Here is a 19,021-nt window from a genome sequence, read left to right as displayed (position 1 = left end):
GGATTTCATTAAACTGTGAGAGATATTAGCTAGTCAGGGCAAATATTTTTTTCATTATAGAATATTGTCGTTCTACTAGTTTGCCAAACTGAATGCAGATAGGTTGTTACTGTATATTATGAGCTATTCATGCGAATGGAAATACTCTGTCCACATTTACAGGGTTTTATTGCTGTCTTGCAAAAGGATGAAGTTGTGAAGGTGCAGCGTACAGGCTGTAGGAATACAATAGGGGCTGCAGAAAAAGCAAGCTGTAACAAGAGCTGGGGAATGTAGGGAAAGGGACAGAAGCAGAGCAGGATGCAATTGCACGGGCAGTTGGTGACCATCCAGGTTGTTCAGAGTGTTGCAGATATTAGAGTTGATTCCACACCTTGCTTCCTCTGCACCTCTAGTGAAAAAATTGCTCACCTGCCTTTCCATGGATCTTTGAAATGTCAACCTTAAAGAAACAAAGGGTTTGTGTAAATCCTAACAAAATTTCAAAATTTTTCTTACCATCTTCTTGGCTGCACTTGGTAGTCTACGTGCAATGGCTTAGATGAAGTTAGTAGATACTGTAATATCATGTGAGATACAAAGATGAAGTGTTCAGGGTAGCTAGATTTGCTTTCTCTTTGGGTAGTAGTATGTTATTATACTCATTTTCAGTTTCCTTACTCAGAAGGAACGTATATAGTGAGACCTAAAAACATGGCTTGTCTACAGTAAATACCGAAAGGTTTCCCTTTCTGAAGCAGGATTCTGGGTTCTGCTTAAGTTCTAGCTAAAGCTGCAACTCTAAAGAAAATGCCATTTTCCAAACATCCGCTAGTATTATCCTTAACTGCATAGGAAAAAAAAATTCTATATAGATATATGTAGTTGTGAATGAAATGTGCAGGATGTGTCTCAAGGAGCTGTTTTTGTGAGGTTTACAGTCTCAAATGCCTATGATCTTTAGATGTTCGGTATGGCTGGGAAATTCAGACAGAATGAACAGGGAAGCTCATTTGCAGAATCAATATTTAGTTAGAAATGCGTAGCATTGTTTTCCAGTTACATGTTTAATGACATGAGCTTAGCAAGAGTAGATTGTGATGGAGATATTTAAAGAAAATTATTATGCATGTTTGGGGAACGGAGGAATCCTATATGTGTAGAAAAGAAAGGATGAAAAACAGGAGCAATGGAAAAAGCGATGACAAATTCAGGTCCTGGAGGACAAACAACACTTTTCAGTCTGATGTAGAAAAAGCCACTGAAAGTTTGAGGTCCCAGGATGGAAAATATTCTTCTTCCTGGCATAGTTGAAAGTTCAAGTGAAAGGATGAAGAGTGAAATTACAGGTTTCAGTGACAAATCAATACAGCCACCTTACAGTTAAATTGTGTTAGTGAGAGGCCGTTTTAGAGAACAATAAAAGGACATTTTTTGTAAGACATTGATAGGAACCTTGCAATAAAAATATCTGCATAAACAAGTCCTCCACTTGTTCCACAATTCACCCCAGTAAAATAAAAATAACCTTTTTAATTTCCTAAATTAAACTACTTTCCTAATTTATCAAAACCAAGTTTATCTTCCCGTAGAGCTTACAGTGGTTTTTGCCTGTGTTAAACTGACTGAATTACCCTGAAATACATCATGGGTGTATTTCCACACAAAAACCTAGGTATCACCCAGGCCTCAATAAACTTTATTGTCCTTCAGGCTCTTTGCCTTTACAACACGTACCAGCTAGGATTTATCTGCTAAGAAAAAGGAACTTTCTGCCCAGCAAAGAGTAATAATAAATGTTTTGTACTTTCTCTTCCGTGATTTTATTTACTCAACAACTGACTGCTCATTTATTATAGTTACCTGAAGTTTGAAAGTTTTTGAGAGAGATGTAATTATAGGCTTTCATTTGTGTATTTTACTAAAAAGAAGCTTTTATTTTACTGGAGGAAAGTAAATAAAGCTTAGCTTGATTATATTTTCTTAGTGCTCTTACCAAACTTCTATTGTATATTGATGTACAAGGGGAAAATGCAGAGCTGAGAAGATTATATTTGCTAAGCGAAGAATATCTTGGCATGAAATCTGAAGTAAAACTTATTTTCTATTAAAAAGAGGGGGTCATTCAAATATTTTGAGCGTATCCAAAAAAATTAGCCCAATACGACAGCCACAATGCATATCCTGTTGATGCAGGAGTTGGTTCATTTGTTCCACTTCCCTTTAAAATCCCTCATTAGATGAGCTGCAGATAATTATAGAGGCAGTGAAGAGCAGACAAAGATATCACATGTGCAGCATTATCGCAGTATCGATGCTGTAAGAGTCAGCGTGATCTAGATCTTTGGATTTGATTCAGTTCTTGAAAGAGTTAACTCAGTGTTGGTTTTACAGATCTGGAGCTGAATGGTATGTCCAGCTCCAACATCCCTGACATTCCTCCTCCTCTGCCTCTCAAAGGAAGCATGGCTGATTATGGGAACCTCATGGAAAGTCAAGACTTGATCAGCCCGAGGACTTCCCCGCCTGCCCATCAAAGGGTGAGTCCCACTTTCAGCAGTTTGCTTTGCTTTTGTACTTCGGACAATCCACAGCGAGATGTAATCCTGCTTGTGGGCACGTCAGCAGATCCAGAGATTTCTGCAGCTGCAAACAAGTGTCTGGAGTGTGAGGGAAAAGCTCACGGGGACCCACCTGAAGGGAGGCTGGATTCATTCTGGCAGAGAAGACTAAGCAAAATGTTGTTAGCTGTGTTGGTAACAGAGCTTTAACCAACAGGATATAGTCTCAGCAGCAAATTAGATTTAATAGCCTTTCAGTCCTGTCTCAGGAAAGGAAATAAAACACAAATCTGACATCTTTCCTTTCTGGAGCTCTGTTCTGTCGACATTCAATTGCCATTTGTTTCCTAGAGGCAAAGACATGTGCCCCTTTGAGGGAAGGAGCTCAGAAACACTCTTCATCATCAACAGGGTTTTCAGCTTTCTGAAGAAAATACACTTTTCAACTTTGGTTCCGGTGTCCTCGAAGCTTTTAAAAATGATTTGGTACTTTTCTTTAAAGCAGTACCTTTGAGAAGGGCCACCTATTTTCTGTTGAAGAAAAAAAAATGTTTAAAGAGGTGTGGTGGGCCGGGCAGCGGGGACACGGCGGGAGGCTCCGGGGCCGGGGGCGGGCCGGGGGCAGCGCTCACAGGGGCCGGGGGCACGGGCAGCGCCGGCTCCGCCGGGGAAACGGGCTCCGGCCGGTGCCGGTCACAGCCCGGCGGGGCCGGGAGAGAGAACCCGGCCCGGGCCGCGCCTCCCCCCGCCCCGCCCGCCGGCCCGGCCCGGCCCGGGCTCCCCCCCGGGCTCCCCCCGGGCGGGCAGGGGCCGCGCTCCGCTCGGCGCCGCTGCCGCTGCCGCGCCGGCCCCTCCGGGCGGCTCCTCACACTGCGGCCCGGCCCGGCCCGGGCTCCGCTCCCCGCGGCGCCACAGGCCCTGCCGGGAGCCGCTCCGGCGCGGGCTGCCCGCGGGGCACGGCCCCCGCCGGCACCCCCTGCCCCGGGGGGGAGCCGCTCCCCCGCGGGCTCCGTGGGCCGAGGGGCGCCGCCTGCCCGGCCGGGGGCTGCCCTGCCCCGCGGGGGGGGGGAGCCCCCCCGGCCCGGCCCGGCCCGGCCCCGGGTGCCCGCGGCCCCGTCCCTGCCCCGCTCCCCACCGCCGGGGTCCCCGGGCGGGTTGTGCCCCCCTGTGAAACGCGCCCCCCGCGGCGCTGCCCCCGCGGCCGCTGGGCTGGGCCGTGGCCAGCGGCGGGCCCGGCTGGGAGCGGCTGCCGGGGCTGCTGGGGCCGGGGGGAAGCGCCCGCAGCCCCCGCGGCCCCGACCGGCACCGCGGCCGCTGCTGCCAGACCCTGGCCATTCAGACCCGCTACAAGACTTTTTATCTTTGATATGTATAACATTGGCCAAGATGTTACTCTCTGGAAAAACTCTCAGCGGTAATGGTTCTTTCTTGTTTGCGCAGGTGTCTTCCAGGATTTCTCTGATGTTCATCACTGAGAGGAAATTCTGTTGAGTAATTTGCTTTTTAGTAAATTTCATGGTTAGAGAAAGCATTTCTAACCTCAGATGAGGAAATGTCAGTCAGGAATTTAGTTTTGGCTCTGGGAATAGTTTTGTTTAAGACAGACTATCATGGCGTAAAGTCTGGCTCCTTCCATGGTGGAATTTGTAACTGTGTTGTGGCAGGAATTTAGCATTGTCAGGCTAAATGGGGGAAAAGGAAACAGATATGGAAGTAACTTCAGGAATGTGAGTAGCATTGTTCAAAAATGCCACGTTGCACTCATTATATGCATATATGGAATGCTTCTCTATTCACACACTCTTTTCCATAGTTCTTCCCTCTGGCTGGCTGGTTTTAGGAAATATTTTCAGTAAACTTTGTTGCAAACACTTTTCCTCTCATTTCCATCAAAGTGTGCTAAGCTCTTACCCATTTCCCTGCCTTCTCTCAGGGGCCAGCTCTGGCCTGACCTGACTACCGACCTCTAAGTGGAAAATTACAGACTGTACAGGAGAGCTGCCGGGAGTTTTGTCTTTAAGAAGCCATGAAGAAACCTGAGAAATTCAAATGAGGTTTCAGATTTCTTTAATTCCTTCCTGTATGAGCTCCTGAGTGGTAAATTCATTCTGTATGATATACTATAAGTTTTAGGTCATGGTAGTAGCTCAGGATTGCTAACGTGGGTTCAGTTTTTAGCTATAAAGTGTGAAACAATGGGATGGTAGAACACATGGTGAGAAATAACATCCTGATGGCCGGGTTTCCCTTCCCTTCCTTGTGAAGCTGTTTGAAGGGGTTTCCACTCAGTGGACAAATGCTAGATATTTACTGTACTACTTGCAAATGCTACCATGCAGTGACAGTTGGAGACCAGACCTGCAGACAACTCAGATTTGAGCCTCAGTCTACGTTGCTGCTGAAGATGTGACCTTCTGCAGCTCCTGTACCTGTCATGAAGCATCATTAAATGGAAGTTCATAAAAATAGTAGCAATGTGCTCTCTTGGCCTTTTCAAAGTTTTATTGAGGTCTTAATATTTTTTCTCTTTACAGTCTTCACTGCTCAGACTCCTTTATTTCTAATGTATTTTGTAATTGTAGAAATGGACCCCATTGTTTAACATCCAGTGTTGAAGGGCCTCAGGATATAAGCATACCTTAGAGATGCAATCAAATATAGGCTATATCTCCTTAGCTAACTGTCCAAAATTTTCTTCAGCATCTCTATTTTTATAAACTTTCCGAGATGAGGGAATGTAGTTTCAAAGTCTGGAAAAAGGATATAAAGCAAATTTGTCACAAAGCCACATGTATTAGCCTTAGAATTAATTTTAGGAAAGGCTTCTATTCTTGTAACAATCACTCTGCGCATTTCATCAGGCTTATAGGAAGGAAGCTGTTAAAGAACATAAAGAAAATGAGTAGTGCTGGGCCTGAAAGATCAGATGGGTAAATTCTTATTACTGCTGTGATTAAATCCCACTCCACAGTTTTTAATGCCTTGTGTTTCATGGGTCAAATAGCTACATACTTCATAACTTTATAATTCTCTGCCTAGTAAACTGATCATCTTTTAATTACACAGGCTCTGTATCAGTGAAGAAAAATCAGTAAAAAATATTATAGATAAGATTGTCTTAGCTTTTAAACTGGAAATATCTCCTTGTATGATAAATTATTACGTTGTTCACTCTGGCTGTCTTGCAGTCAGTTATGAAAAGCAAAAAAAGTGCTGTAGTGAACTGAAAAGCATGCAGTGGTAAATGCATCAAATACTTCAAATGGCAGGCAATAATGTCATTTAGTGTCTGAGACAGTGATCTTAGATTATTTGAAGTCCACTGTTAACTTGGTCTACCTTAAGTCTTTTATCCAAGTGATCATCTAATTATAATTTTCTGATTGTCCTCTTACTCATTGTTAACTGTGAGACCCTTATATATATTTTCTTGCACTGTATGATTTGTTCTGCTAAAAATGTTCTTAATAATATATGGGAACATAAAAAAAGGACTCTACGACTCCTGCAAGGATTATTATTACATCAAGGAATTCCTTTAAGCACTTCTCATTCTTTATGGGTTCATCCATACCCTTGCATACAAATCAACTGCCTGCTTAGTATTCACAGCAAGAAGCTAAACTCAAAGAAAATAGACAAAGGAGCACTTACATTTATAATATCGGCTATAAGACTTACTAAGCATCAAATAATGGTTTGGATGAGAACATCTCGATCAGTCCACCATAGACAGAGAACTTGGCAAGGAAGGACGGCGAAGGCTGAAGCAGTGCATAATGCAAGGACCGGAATGGTCTCACGTGGCTGCAGGCAACGGCGCTTATTTTGACTCTGTGGACGAGGAGCATTCAAAGTGGTAATCTGGATGTAATGGAAGTGTTTACTCTGAAGGAAAAATCCAGGGGGATTTTTCATGTGTTGCAATGCATATACTGCAGTGCTGATCTTTATCTCTTACATCAGCTGCAGCAAGCAAAAGTGACTAAAGGCTTCAGCAAATATATTGTCCTCATGTGGGCAGAGAAGAAGATAGAGGCTAGAAACCCAGCTGAAACTGCAGAAGCAGTGGGTAATTAGGGAGCACTACTTCAGGGTTTGCAATTGTTCCTTCTCCTGAGTTATTTCTCAGGAGAAATCCCATTGTTCCTAAAGCACCTCACGCAGCCCCCCGGCTCCATGCCCCTAGAGCAGGGGCTGGTGGGGAAGCTTCTGAGCATCGTGGTGCTGTGACCCCACCACTGGTTTGCTGGCCCAAGGCTTGCTACGGGCTTGCTTACCACAGCAGCAGGAGGGCAGTTGTTAGGAAAGTTATCCCGTGGAGATGGTGTAAAAAGTGAAATTGGAAAAAGTACATTATTAACCTATTACATTAAATTAGACAGTTGACACTGTGGGCTGCATTTGCACACAAATGGAAATAAATGTCTCCTCTTCTGTCTGATACTCAGATTTTCACAAAACAAGTTCTCTGACCAAAGGCTTTCCATGATACATAGGTGTGTATAATGTGCCCAAAAGAAAAAAAAAAAAAAAAAAAAAAAAAGAAAACATAAAAATGCAGTTTTTATTTACCATCTTGTTATTATTTTTGCCTGCTGGAGAGGGGGAGTGTTGCAAGCCCCTTCCTCCAGTGCAAGGTCTCCACCACCTCCTGCCTCGGCTGGGCTGGGGTTTGGTGGGTTAAGCTCTTGCTGAGCAGAGTTTCTAAAAAGCTCAGTCACTTTTTAATAAGTCTTAAAATCAATGGACTGCCACTGCTTATTACAGGATTTTGAGTGAAAAATGTGTTGTTCTGCTGTCTGCCCGGAGACATAGAGCCTGAGATGTGTCCCTGAGCAGCACCCTTGATTTTGTTTTGGAATGGGTCATGTCGCTGCCCTCAGCGTGACACGGGATCGGGCTGTGGGGTTTACTCTGGCCAGTTGGTAATGCATTTGTTTATTGCTCTCGCAGGCCTGGGCCTCCAGTAAGAAATACTGTTTCAGTCTGGAGTCTAAACCTAATTCTAAGGGTATTGCTCATAACTCTTGAGATCAGTTTATATATGGACCAGAGCAGAAAAGCAGTGCTTTTGAAAATCGAGTTAGCCAGTGCAGTCTGAAATACTAGTAGCCTCCACGTGCAGAATTGTGGTTCAACAGAAGGAAAATCTTGTTAGCTGTGCTTTAACGCAGCTGGCATGCACCATAAGTCCTCCTCGCACGAGGGGTGCAGACCTCTGCTAGGTTCAGCTTGCCCTTTGTCCGCTGCTGTCACCCCAGCAAGAGCATCCCTCTGGGGAATGCCTCACCGCTCCCGCAGCCAGGGTCCTTCCAAAAAACACCACGGGGAAAGTCTGAAATACTGATTTGAACCAATTCGTCATTACCCTTTTTGAGGGATCTTTCATATTGCCCAAGGAGGGGATGCTTAGCACGCGACAGGTGGGAGCACGCAAAGTACACCTCTCCAGAAGGACTCTTGAATTACTTTCTCCTATAAAAGTACACTCCAGCAAGGGCAGCTAATGGCTGTAGCACACAGTCAAATGAAACTCTTAACAGATGAAGTATGACAGCAGAGTTTAAACAGTCATTTTACATTGGTTACCTGCGGTATTTTCACATAACTTTGCTCCCTGGGTCGAACAGCCAATTAGTTTAAACTGTCTATAATTTGGATCAGATTAGTGGAATTGGGTTGATTCTCTCTGCTGGCACATCATCACTTCCAGAACAGTAGCGCTATTCTGCCAGGACCTCACATTATGTGTTATTTTTCATTGCAGTTATTAAATAAGCAAGTTGCTGCTTGTCAGGGTTCTCGGCTTCATGTTAAAACCCACGATGTAAGCGCGAAGGAGCAATTCAGAGCTCAGTATCTGGAAGCATTTACACAGGCCCATGTAGCTGATAGCCTGTTTGCATCTCTTTTCTACTGCTTCTGACCTAATTTGATCTGTTAATCCTTCAAAGTGCTTTTGCTTGGATGTCCATAGATTGTGATACTGATACCATCTAAATTCAAAAAAAAGGAGTTGCACAGGAAGATATCTTGGACAGTGTCACAAGGACCATTTTTGGGAATCGAATTTTGTTTGATTTTTTGTGTGTGCTTTTTTATTTTGATGGAAAAAATAAACATTCTTGTATCTTGTTTTGCTTCTTCACAGAGTAGAAAAAATGCATTTTTGCATCTTCTTTAATTGATTTTTACTAAATCCTGAACATGTGTAGTGTAGTGTAGTTTATATCTGTAAAAGAATGGAAGCAAATGTTTTTAAACCTGACTCTTCTCTGTATCAGGAAAAAACAAACAAATGGGAGCAATTTCATGTCTGAAGCAGAAGGAACAGATTGCTTCTGTGTTGCAGATGTGCCTTTTACATAAGGTTTCTGCTTCCCCTGAGGTACTTGTGAGTCAAGGATTCTGCCCAAAATAGGTTTGAATGTGAACCAGCAGTCTCTATCATTTTGTCAGAAGGTAAAAACATGCTTCAAGATTCGGTGGGTTCACAATTAACCACTGAAATATAAACATGAACTTTGCAAAGCAGTTCTTAATTAAATGTAAAATCAAGCGAAACTCTGTTTTGTATTTCAAAGTTTCTGAGGGGAAGTGTAGGCTAACTTCATAAGCCTACTAATGATTTTCTGAGTATGGTATTAAAGGGAGAGAGGAAGCGTGCTTGAGTTTCTTCCTGTGCTGGAATAAAAGGGAGTGAGTATTGGCCCTGGGAGCGATGGCTAGATTTGGAGTTGCACCAGTTCCGTATTGGCACGTTTTGCCATGCTAATTTCTCAATAACATTGCCCTGATGTCCTACTTAATATATTCGTTGGTAGCTTATTATATAAATGAGCATGTACTAAATTTATCTGACTTTCTAATGGAAATTGTAAATTCAATTATAATAATTATCTACCTATCTCTGTTATTTCTTTCTGCCTAATTTGCTTGCAGAATGTAAGCTCTGGTAGGTTTTGTGCTTGTTATTTATAGCATATATATTTAGCTTATTCTCATTGTATTTGCATTGTATCTGTTTTTCAGAAGCAGGTTTTCAGGGATAATTTGATTGTTCTCTGATCAATATGAAGGGCTCATTTGTTTGAGAAATTCCTTTGATCTAATTGAATTGAGAATTATTGTCAATATACTGTTATTTAAATTCAAAGTGGATTTTCACAAATGATGCTATCAGCAGAGTTAGTTTTTTCTTGTAATAAATACAAAGTTAAAGATATCATCTGAGAGCAAAGCACTGAGGAAATTTTTATGTTTTGTAATGTATTTTAAAGGGGCACCTGGTTTATTTACTTATGAAATTAATGTGTTCTCCTTGGGGAGTTCTTGCATGTTGTACATTGATATTCTTCAGACCACCAGAATTTCCCAAAGTTTGCCCAGAGCTCTTGCCTGGATCCAGGATTGTAACTAAACAGTTTCTCAAAGATTTCGAAATCTGCAGTTCACAACTGAATGTGTGAAGCTAAATAACCTTGACAGTCCAGCTTTTAATCAGGTGCCATAGTCAAGATTCAGGAGCTAACTTAACATGCCAAGTTAAGAAAAGTATTTGGTCAGGTAGAGGAAATGTTTAATGGTTCTGACAGCAATGCTTAGACAGATCAGCAATGACATTTTAATATAAAAAACAAAAACAAAACAAATCAAACCACAAAAACAATAAACCCCTTGAGTTTTGCATATAGTAAAATAAAATTCTTATCTGCTTTTCCTATTAGTACAATGACTTGGTTTTCTGACTTGGAGATCATTGTGGTTCATTGTAAGTCAGGAATGAATAGCGCATGGGTTAGAGCCTGCTCTGGAAAATGAATGCTGCTTACTCAGCAGGGTTTTCTTGAAGCCTACATTTCAAGCAGCAGCGCTCTTTTGAGACTCAAACCTTTTCATAACCTGGTTGTTTCTTCAAAAGAGCTAGGATAAGCTTCAACCAGAATTTGAACACGGAAGTCTTCATTGCCAGGTATGTTCAAAATACGTTCAAATATGCTCGTCGGTGAGCAGGAGGCTTCCCCTGGCAGAAAGGGGAATGCAGCTTCCCAGGCAGGGCACTCCCACGCTGCCGTGCCTTGCCTTGGTCCAGAGTTTCTCATTCAGTAGCAAATTAAAACCAATTGATTTCTGAGTTGCTAACTCAGAAAGTGTTTGGTGTCCGAGGAGGAAGGTGAGAGTGGGCATGTCCCTGCTTCGGTGGTGCTGCTGGAGGGGCTGGGGGAATGCAGAGTGCACAGTCTTCGCCATGGCAAATGGAGAGACAAGCTTAGGGCAGGGCTTACCTGGCGATGGTTTGTGATCCCTGTTGGTTTGCCATGGGGGAGAGCCAGGAGGAACGAGGAAAGTAGTAAAACAGACTGGAAAGGATTGCTTTCCAGTAAGGATGTTCCAGCAAAAATCCAGCCTTCTTGGCTGTGCCACTGTGCAGTCTTACCTTTCTATTTAGTCTGTCGTTAGTAAAACTATCTGGTATCTGGGTTTATAACTTCATGCTGTCTTAAAACCTGCTTTGAAGATGGCGTTCAGTTACCTTGAAGATAGTTTTCTCCTTCTATTACACATCTCTGAAAACTCCCAGTCACTAGATTGCAGGAGCGTTAGGAGACTCTCCGGACTTCTTCTGCCTCACAGCAGAGGAAAGACTGAAATGTCCCCGCGTCACCCTGAACTCCTCTTCTTTTTGGACAGCAGCCTTGGATATCTTTTAAAAGGAACTGTCTTGTTTCTTAGGCACTTTCATGTGGTTTATCATATATATTGTATACCTCGTATACCATTTTCTTATGGTGATTGAGAGATCAGTTATTTTGTCCAAGCAGTACGTGCAATGTAACACCGGGGCATTTCAGATGTTTGAGCTGTTCTTGTAGGGGCGATCAAGGGAGTCTGGCAGAGTTTGGCAGGTTTTAAGTGTCAGAGCGTGGAGCCAGCGGTTTAGTATGGGGTGGGTAAGGCAGGACAGGTAGGCTGAGATGCAGAGAAGTGAAAAAGAAAAAGCATCAATATGCTTGGAGGAAAACAAAAGGCAGTGGCTGGGTGAGCAGGGGAAGAATGTAAGAAAAAACCAAAACCAAGGCAGCATTTATGAGCTGAGACACAGCAGTACAGCCTCAGTGCACTGACGGGGAAACTGTAATGTCTGCGTGGCCAAAATGCTACAGAAACCATGACTGCAAAGTGTCCCAGCAAACTGCACTGTTCTCAAGCTCTTTCTGGAACAGATTTTATCATATATATGATTGAACATTATGAAAAAAAGTCTTAATTTCCATAATGACTTTTTCAATTTCTCCAATTAGACGGTGAATCTAACCAAGGGTACTCTTGTTCTGTTGTATGATATATGAAGTGATTTAAAATATGTATATTTGAACAGTCTGGATTTCTGTTTTGAATATTTTAGTTATAATTGAATGTGTAATAGTAGATTGCAAGTTACTTACCTCTTTAAATGGCTTCCTTTTTTTTTTTTAATTATTTGTGTTCTAAATGTGCAGACTACAAAAATAATGGAAAAGCAATGAAGCTGTTGCTTCAACTTGGCTTTTAAGCTCTGTAGTGCATAGAGGCTGAGGGCAATCGATACAGACCCAGAAATCAATATCCTATCATGATATAAAGTGGGGAATTATAAACTTCTCCAGTGCTTTCAAAAGATTTTTCCTGAAATACTGAGCTAATTAATCATGAACCCTTAAGAGACTTTTTCATTGTCAAAAGTAAAAGTTATATTATAAGCTAATGGCCAAAGGCATTCAGTATTCATGGTAGCACATTCTATGGAAAAGCTTTTACGAGTCAGAGTTACATATGAAACAGCAAATATTTCAAAAATCCATTCATTGCTAACATAGTCTATCAAAATTGGTTTCTTCCAGCACCTGCCGCCCCCGCTCCCCAGCAAGACTCCCCCACCTCCGCCTCCAAAGACAACTCGGAAGCAAACATCTGTTGACTCTGGGATTGTTCAGTGAAGAAGGAAGCATTTTTTCCAAAGATAAAGCTGTAACAATTCATTTCCCTAAGTATTTTATGGCATATAAAGTTTACCTCATTCAGGCGTGTGTATCTAACATTTAGTGCAATGACTCTAACTCCATAAGAAATCCATTTCTAGCCGTGTGTTGGAAACAACACTACATCACACCTCTCTCTGGGGTTATTCCCTCCTATAACGTGAAAGAAATCTGGATTTCTATCTGCGACTGGGAGGCGTTCATCAACTGACACTGCCCTCTTCCTAAACCTTCTCCCTGCTTCTTCTGAATAACTTCAGGCACATAGGTAGCTGTGGAGATTAAATTGAGAGTTGAATATTTTGTACCTAAAGCATTTAGATAGCTATGGAGTTTAAAATGAGCTGAGTATTTTGTACCTAATCTCAGTGTATATAGGAATCAATGATGATATTCACATTGAATTCTGTGCACGTTGCAGTAGGCTTCACGGTAAGGAGAAGCTGCTGTAGGATTTCCCCAAATAACAGTTCTGCCCAGGGCTAAACATCAGGCGCAGCTTATTTGTGAGATGTGCCTTCTCTTTAATTGTTCTGTATTACAAATAAACTGATTGCTAATGGGCTTTGTAAAATTAGTCGTTGGTGATCAGTCATTTCCATTTTCATTCAGTTGGCCATTCTTCTGGGTGTTGATCAATGCGTGAAGCAAGGAAGCCTTTTAGCTGCTGACGGGCACGAGCATATAGGAAAAGAAACGGAATAGGCAGATAGGAGACTCCTGGTCGTTCTGAACCCAGCAGTTGAGTACAGGAGTGGGAAGAGCTTTTTCTTTTCTTTTTTAATGTGTAATATTTCATGTGGATTAGGATGAACTGAATGGAGTCACTTTTTCCTTGTGCCATCATTCTGTACAGCGTTTGTATATATGATGGTTTTTAGAATGTTTTAATTTTTATGGTGCCTGCTTTTTATGTAATAATGAATTAATGTACCTGCAAAGAATGCCTTAGGTATTTTTAATTTCCTAATTGCTGAAAGTGTAAAAAAAAAAAAAAAAAGCAATTTGTTTTCCAGATATTAGGCTCTGAGAAATATTGGACAATGATGGGACGGGGTGTCGGGAGGGAGGAAGGAAACTAACTTTATACTTTACTGTTTCTTATTGTCATCACATTTGTTTTTTACTATCTACAATCTTTTTACTCTAAAGGTAGATTGTTCTGAAATATACCACTGACTCAAAAAATAAAACATTATTTAAAAAACTTGTCTAATAAAATGAATATATTTCTTTGGTATTTTTGATTCTTACTGCAGAAATTTGTGAACTGTAGCACTCTATAGGGTTACTTTTTTTTTTTTTTTTTTTTTTTTCCTCTTCCTGAACAATTTTGAGGGACCCCATGGTAAGGCTGAAGTCTTTCATCATACTGGTAAGCTTGCTCCTCATGTACGTGTAGTACTGAGATAAAACACAAGTCAGCATTAGGAACATCCAGCTTTGTATGCTGCCAATATTCACAATGATAGCTTACTTATCTTTAAGTTATCTGTTGCTTAACACTTCAGAAAACAGATGAGTTTTGAGTAATATTTTCTACCTCAAGTAGCTACTACATGATGCAAGCAGCAGGGAGAAGCATGACTTACCCAGCAGTAAAACAATAATGTTGTTACAAAGGCAGAAGGATGACCATTCTCATAAAAAGTGGTGCAAGTGGTCAATTATATATTCTCATAGTTTTGCCTTAAAGCATTGTATCACTTTGGATCAAACAAACACACTTCTTCTTGCAATGTGAGATAACATCAGCTACTAGAGTGTCTCAGAATTTACTGTTGGCTATTGTCCTACAATTCCCTATTTGTTTTGTTATTCGTATAATCTCTGTTCAAGAGAAACAAGCTGGGAAGGATTTTTAGCTACACTCGATCAGATATTCTCTCCATAGACAATCAATAATGTTATTACAACTTTAATTCTGTAAGTCTTTCATTTAATTGAAAATTGCTGTAGAGACTGCTCTTGTTACTGCACGGGAGATTACACTGGGATGCTGGTGAGTTTTACTCTTTTCTCTTCCATTTACTTTCTAAAGGATAGAAGGACAGGAAGAAGCTTTCACATGGGCCTTTAACTGGATGATTGTAAATTGTATTTCTGATAATGTTTTTGTTTTCACACATCCTTGTCGAATTCCTGTACTCATGCAAGTGTTATAATTTAGCCTTGCAAGGATCCTCAAACAAGAGCTGCACTTTCAAATTGGTCTTGCAGTACAAACTCTAAATCTCATCTCTATGTTTTGCAAATATGCAAGCTGAGACTGGGAATTGAAAAATGAGACTGTCAGATTTTCTTTCAAACCCAAACTGTCACCATTTTTACAATCTAACAGCTTCTAGGCTGTAACTTGTCTAAAACCCAGCCAGAACGAATCATTACCCTCCTCAAAGTGTAAAAACACACTTCAGCAAATCCAGAAACTAATTCAGTTACAGTCTCTAAACAGTGAACAATCCTGCACAGGCTGTTATTTTTCCTGTGGTATTCTCGCTCCCTTTGTACTCCAGTGCTGTTCTATCAGAGCGTCCCAATGCGGTGTGAATTTCTTGTGACATTGTTTGCAGCAAAGTTGAGCTAATGCAGAAGAGCTCAGTACAAGACGATACAGGAAAATAAGTTTATTTGATTGTAACCAAAGTGGTATCACTTACACTTACGCTATCATTTTGACATCTTCGCCAGAATCGAGGCACGTGTGTCCAAGTAATGGGTCCGGGGTTGCTTGTGGTCCTGTAGAAGACAAGAGGTGCCTGCTGTGAAGTCTGCATCCTGTCTCTGTGCTGTTCTGAGGTTGGTGAACACATGCTTCGTGTTGGATATGCCTTGGTTCCCTTTGGGAGTTGGTGGTGGCTATGACCTGGTGTTTCTTCAGTCTGTCCTGTTCCTATGGGAATTCGTTAGGCAGCACTCGATGTATTTGATGTCTCTTGTCTCTCTGCCTGGTGAGGATGCTGTACAGTTCCAGTTCTGCTCTTCATCTTCCCACCGTCATCCCTTAATGGCCTCAATGAGCCTTTTTCTTTTTGCAACTCAATGGTTTGTGTAGCTGCCTGTGGATATGGTGGGACTGGGATGACCTGGTCCAGTTGCCACTGCTTTATCCTCCTGCCAGCACTCCTGGTGCCTCCACACCAAGACTTCATTCAAATCGATATTTCTGCTACAGGAGGATGCTGAAAGAAAGCTTCTAGGACAGGTGACTGCTCCATGTCTTCCATAGTAGACCTTGGCCAGGGCATTAGCAGGATCCACAGGGGCCAAGTTTTCACCATTTAAGACAAGGGCTACTGTTCAGAGATCAACCTCCCTTCAGTGCCATCCCTTCACTCCGATGTGAGAGCAACACCACAAGGCTTTGCAACACAAATTTTCCTGAAAGAAGAAATTCAGAGGTGTCAAGTTTGTGGATAGTATGAGAAAACAGATTTTCAATGGCCAGTAATTTTTGCTTCTTGAAAGTCAGCTTGAGTTTATTGGTGAAAGTTAACTAACAGTGCCAGTATAAAAAGGAGAAGCCCTTAATGCCATTTATCTGAGTCTTAGCTTGGGAGCAAGAGGGTAGTTTTTGCAGGTGCACACGTCAATTCCCATCAGTCCCATGCAAAACCACAAAAGATTTTTTGGGCACCGTTTTTTTGTTTTTTAATCAAATTTGTTTTCAGTGGGAAGCTCAATGCAAAGGTCAGTTCTTAAGCTTGTTTCCATAATTGACATTTACGATTACTGAAATGTCTCTGATGATATCACAAAATCTGAGTATAAAAATGTTTTTAAATTGTTTTGTCTTAAGATAGGTATATTTCTTTACCATAGATGTCTGTGATATGTGACTTTGCAGAAAAAATTGTGAAAATGTTTGCAGTGCACATATATATGTTTAATTTATAAGAGATTTATGTGAGTGTACACACATGTGTATACATGCACACACATTTAAACACATTTTTTATTGAAAAAAAAATCTCACTTCATTAACTAGTTGAGATATTCACCATCTTCCTTCACATTAGACATCTTCCTTGTTGATTCTTAGGGTCTTTTGGGGGAGCATTCTATGGCAGAAGTTCGACGTAATGTTGTTAATGCCTGTTGTCCTGTGGTGGATGTTCACAATTACCTATTTTTAGTAAAGGTTCTTTGGATAAACTAGTAATTTCTTGTGTACATATTTGGCACAATCAGGTGAAGTAAGCAGAAAAATTACAAGGGCTACAGCTGGTTTGACATTTAAATACATGTAAAGCAGACTTAGACAGTGGATGGTGTAACAGGAGTTGTCGTTTTCTGATCTGGCAATTACTGTCCTGCATTGGGCTTTGGAATAGCATTGTAAACCGTTTGGAACAAAACGGCGAGCCCTGGCACGGGCTGCCCAGGGAGGTGGTGGGGTCACCACCCCTGGAGGTGTTTACAAGACGTGTAGATGCGGTGCTTGGGGACACGGGCTAGCAGTGGGCTTGGCAGTGTTTGGTTAATGGTTGGACTTGATCTTAAAGGTCTTTTCCAACCTAAATGATTATGATTCTATAACGAAAGTATTTTATCCCCAAGCTGAAGGTAGAGGAAGGTAAGGCAGAAACTTTTTCCAGGGCCTGTTACGTTACGTGGGCATTTGCTGTGTTTCACAGAGACGTTGCTGTCACCGTTTGTAACTGTCAGAAGCACACGCTGCTGAGGAGCAGGTTGCACTTTCCATTGCCACTGCCTTGCAGCCATTAGTGGAAGCATGTACGATGCCTTGTCCAGCTTCTTCCTGTTTCCCCATCATGAGTCTCTTAAGTCCTTTGTGTTCTCTTGCAAGAAAAATGTTTCTTTTATTTTCTTTTTTTTCTCTTTCTTTTTTTTTTATTAAAGTAAATGCAGCATGCCTTTCTGGTTGTTTGCTTACTGTTACTGCATCCTTCGAGATGCCACACTGATAAATTGCCAGCGCTTTGCTCAATGTATTTAAATCTAATGCAAGATGCTCAGGGTGCACGCGTAGACTAGAGCTTGGGGACAGCCTGAGTTGGAGCAGGTCTCCGGGGAGGATGGGTGGTGAAGGTGGCCAGGTTTCATGCTACCACAGGGCAGGGGGCCAGGCTGCAGCTGCCTGCATCCCTCTGCACAAACTGAGTAAGGGGTTTTTCAGTTTGCATCTCCACCTTACCTTGTGACGAAGCCATAAATTGTAGCACGTGTGGAACGTGCCTGTGAAAAAAAGACCAAGCACTTGAGTGATGGTGAACACTGAAATTTGGGGTTTTCCTTTATCCTCAGCTTTCAGTGTTAACGCAGTAATGGGAAGCGTGAGGTCCAACTGCTCTGACATTTCAATTTCCTTTCACTCTCCTTTTGTACTTTTCATGGATCTAAACTGAATTTCAGGCTTGCAATTGCCTCCTTCTTGGTGATGCAGAAACGTGTGGATTGGTATAAATACTTGGTTATTGTATGGGATCTAACCAGCTGCTCTCCAGTGAGGCTATTTATAGGATTTTAAATTTCCCTCAGTTTTGTCATATGTATTCTGCAGACATGAATAATTACTGTAAATTAGGTTTCTCTATCAAATGACAGACCTTTTTTTTTTTTTTTTTTTCTTTCATTTCCAGTGTGTGTGGTATTGAATTCTAACACTTTAATGCAAAGTTGCCGAATTAAATAACTCATTTCACATCTAACCAAGCTGGCTCTGGACCAATGTACTGACCCCCTTATGAGACCAAGTTGGGATGATGACTGCATTCAATCTCATGCTGTGTTTAGCCCAGCAGTTTCCATTCCTTAACACCATCTTGTTACAGCTGTACCTTGATGTAGGGTTTTCAAAATCCAAGTTGACTATCTCAGATTCATTGCTACCCAGACTCCCTGTCTGCCGTCCCAAACTTGCAGAGTTTTTATGAGTGGTGAAGTGTTGCTATTTTAGGTTGAATCCATACTGGTTTGGCCATTTACTCAGCTTTTCGTTCCACACTTTGGCTCTGATGCTGTTGAACTTCTGTGTTTTGCAGCCCAAACCCTTGCAGAGCTGGGCAACTAAACAGAGGGACGTTGGCCATAGCGTGTTAATGCTACAGATTCAGGGATGAAAATTTACATCCTTCACACACATCCTTCACAGCTTATGTTTAATTTGCTTTATTTACAGACATTTGCAAATTATTATTATGAATCTTTCTCTGGAGATTCCCCTAGGATGCCCATATCAACACGTTCTCCTGGAATTTAGCCTCCTTGGTAGACACTCCCATTTCCATTTTTCAGCTCTTTTTTTCTCCCTTACAATGCCAGAAATCCGAATGGTTTGAATCTTCTTGTTTGTCAAACGATTCCTAATACACACCTCTTAAAAGGCTTTTGGGGCAGTGTCTGCTTGGTGTGTGCTGCCTTGCACTTTGTCTGTTGTGACAGAGGTGTCCTCACTATGACCAACGCCTGGTTGCCTGCCCCCGTGTTCTTTTGGGT

General features: G+C 41.8%; 1 protein-coding gene across 2 annotated transcripts in view; it reads left to right on the top strand.

Moving 5' to 3' along the window:
* DOCK1 (dedicator of cytokinesis 1) overlaps positions 1-13,787 on the top strand; it is a 317,964-nt gene extending 304,177 nt beyond the window's left edge. For both annotated transcript variants that reach the window (XM_080403104.1, XM_080403103.1), the window contains exons 51-52: positions 2,374-2,519; positions 12,425-13,787. In XM_080403104.1, the coding sequence (XP_080259230.1) occupies positions 2,374-2,519; positions 12,425-12,520 (242 nt within the window). In that variant the 3' untranslated portion in view covers positions 12,521-13,787. The remainder of the gene's footprint in view (positions 1-2,373; positions 2,520-12,424) is intronic.
* Positions 13,788-19,021: the final 5,234 nt, after the last annotated feature.

Source organism: Falco punctatus, assembly GCF_963210335.1.
Source record: "Falco punctatus genome assembly, chromosome: 9".
Classification (NCBI taxonomy): Eukaryota; Metazoa; Chordata; class Aves; order Falconiformes; family Falconidae; genus Falco; species Falco punctatus.
The sequence above is the reverse complement of the archived record's forward strand: the minus strand, read 5'-3'. Positions and strand labels throughout refer to the sequence as shown.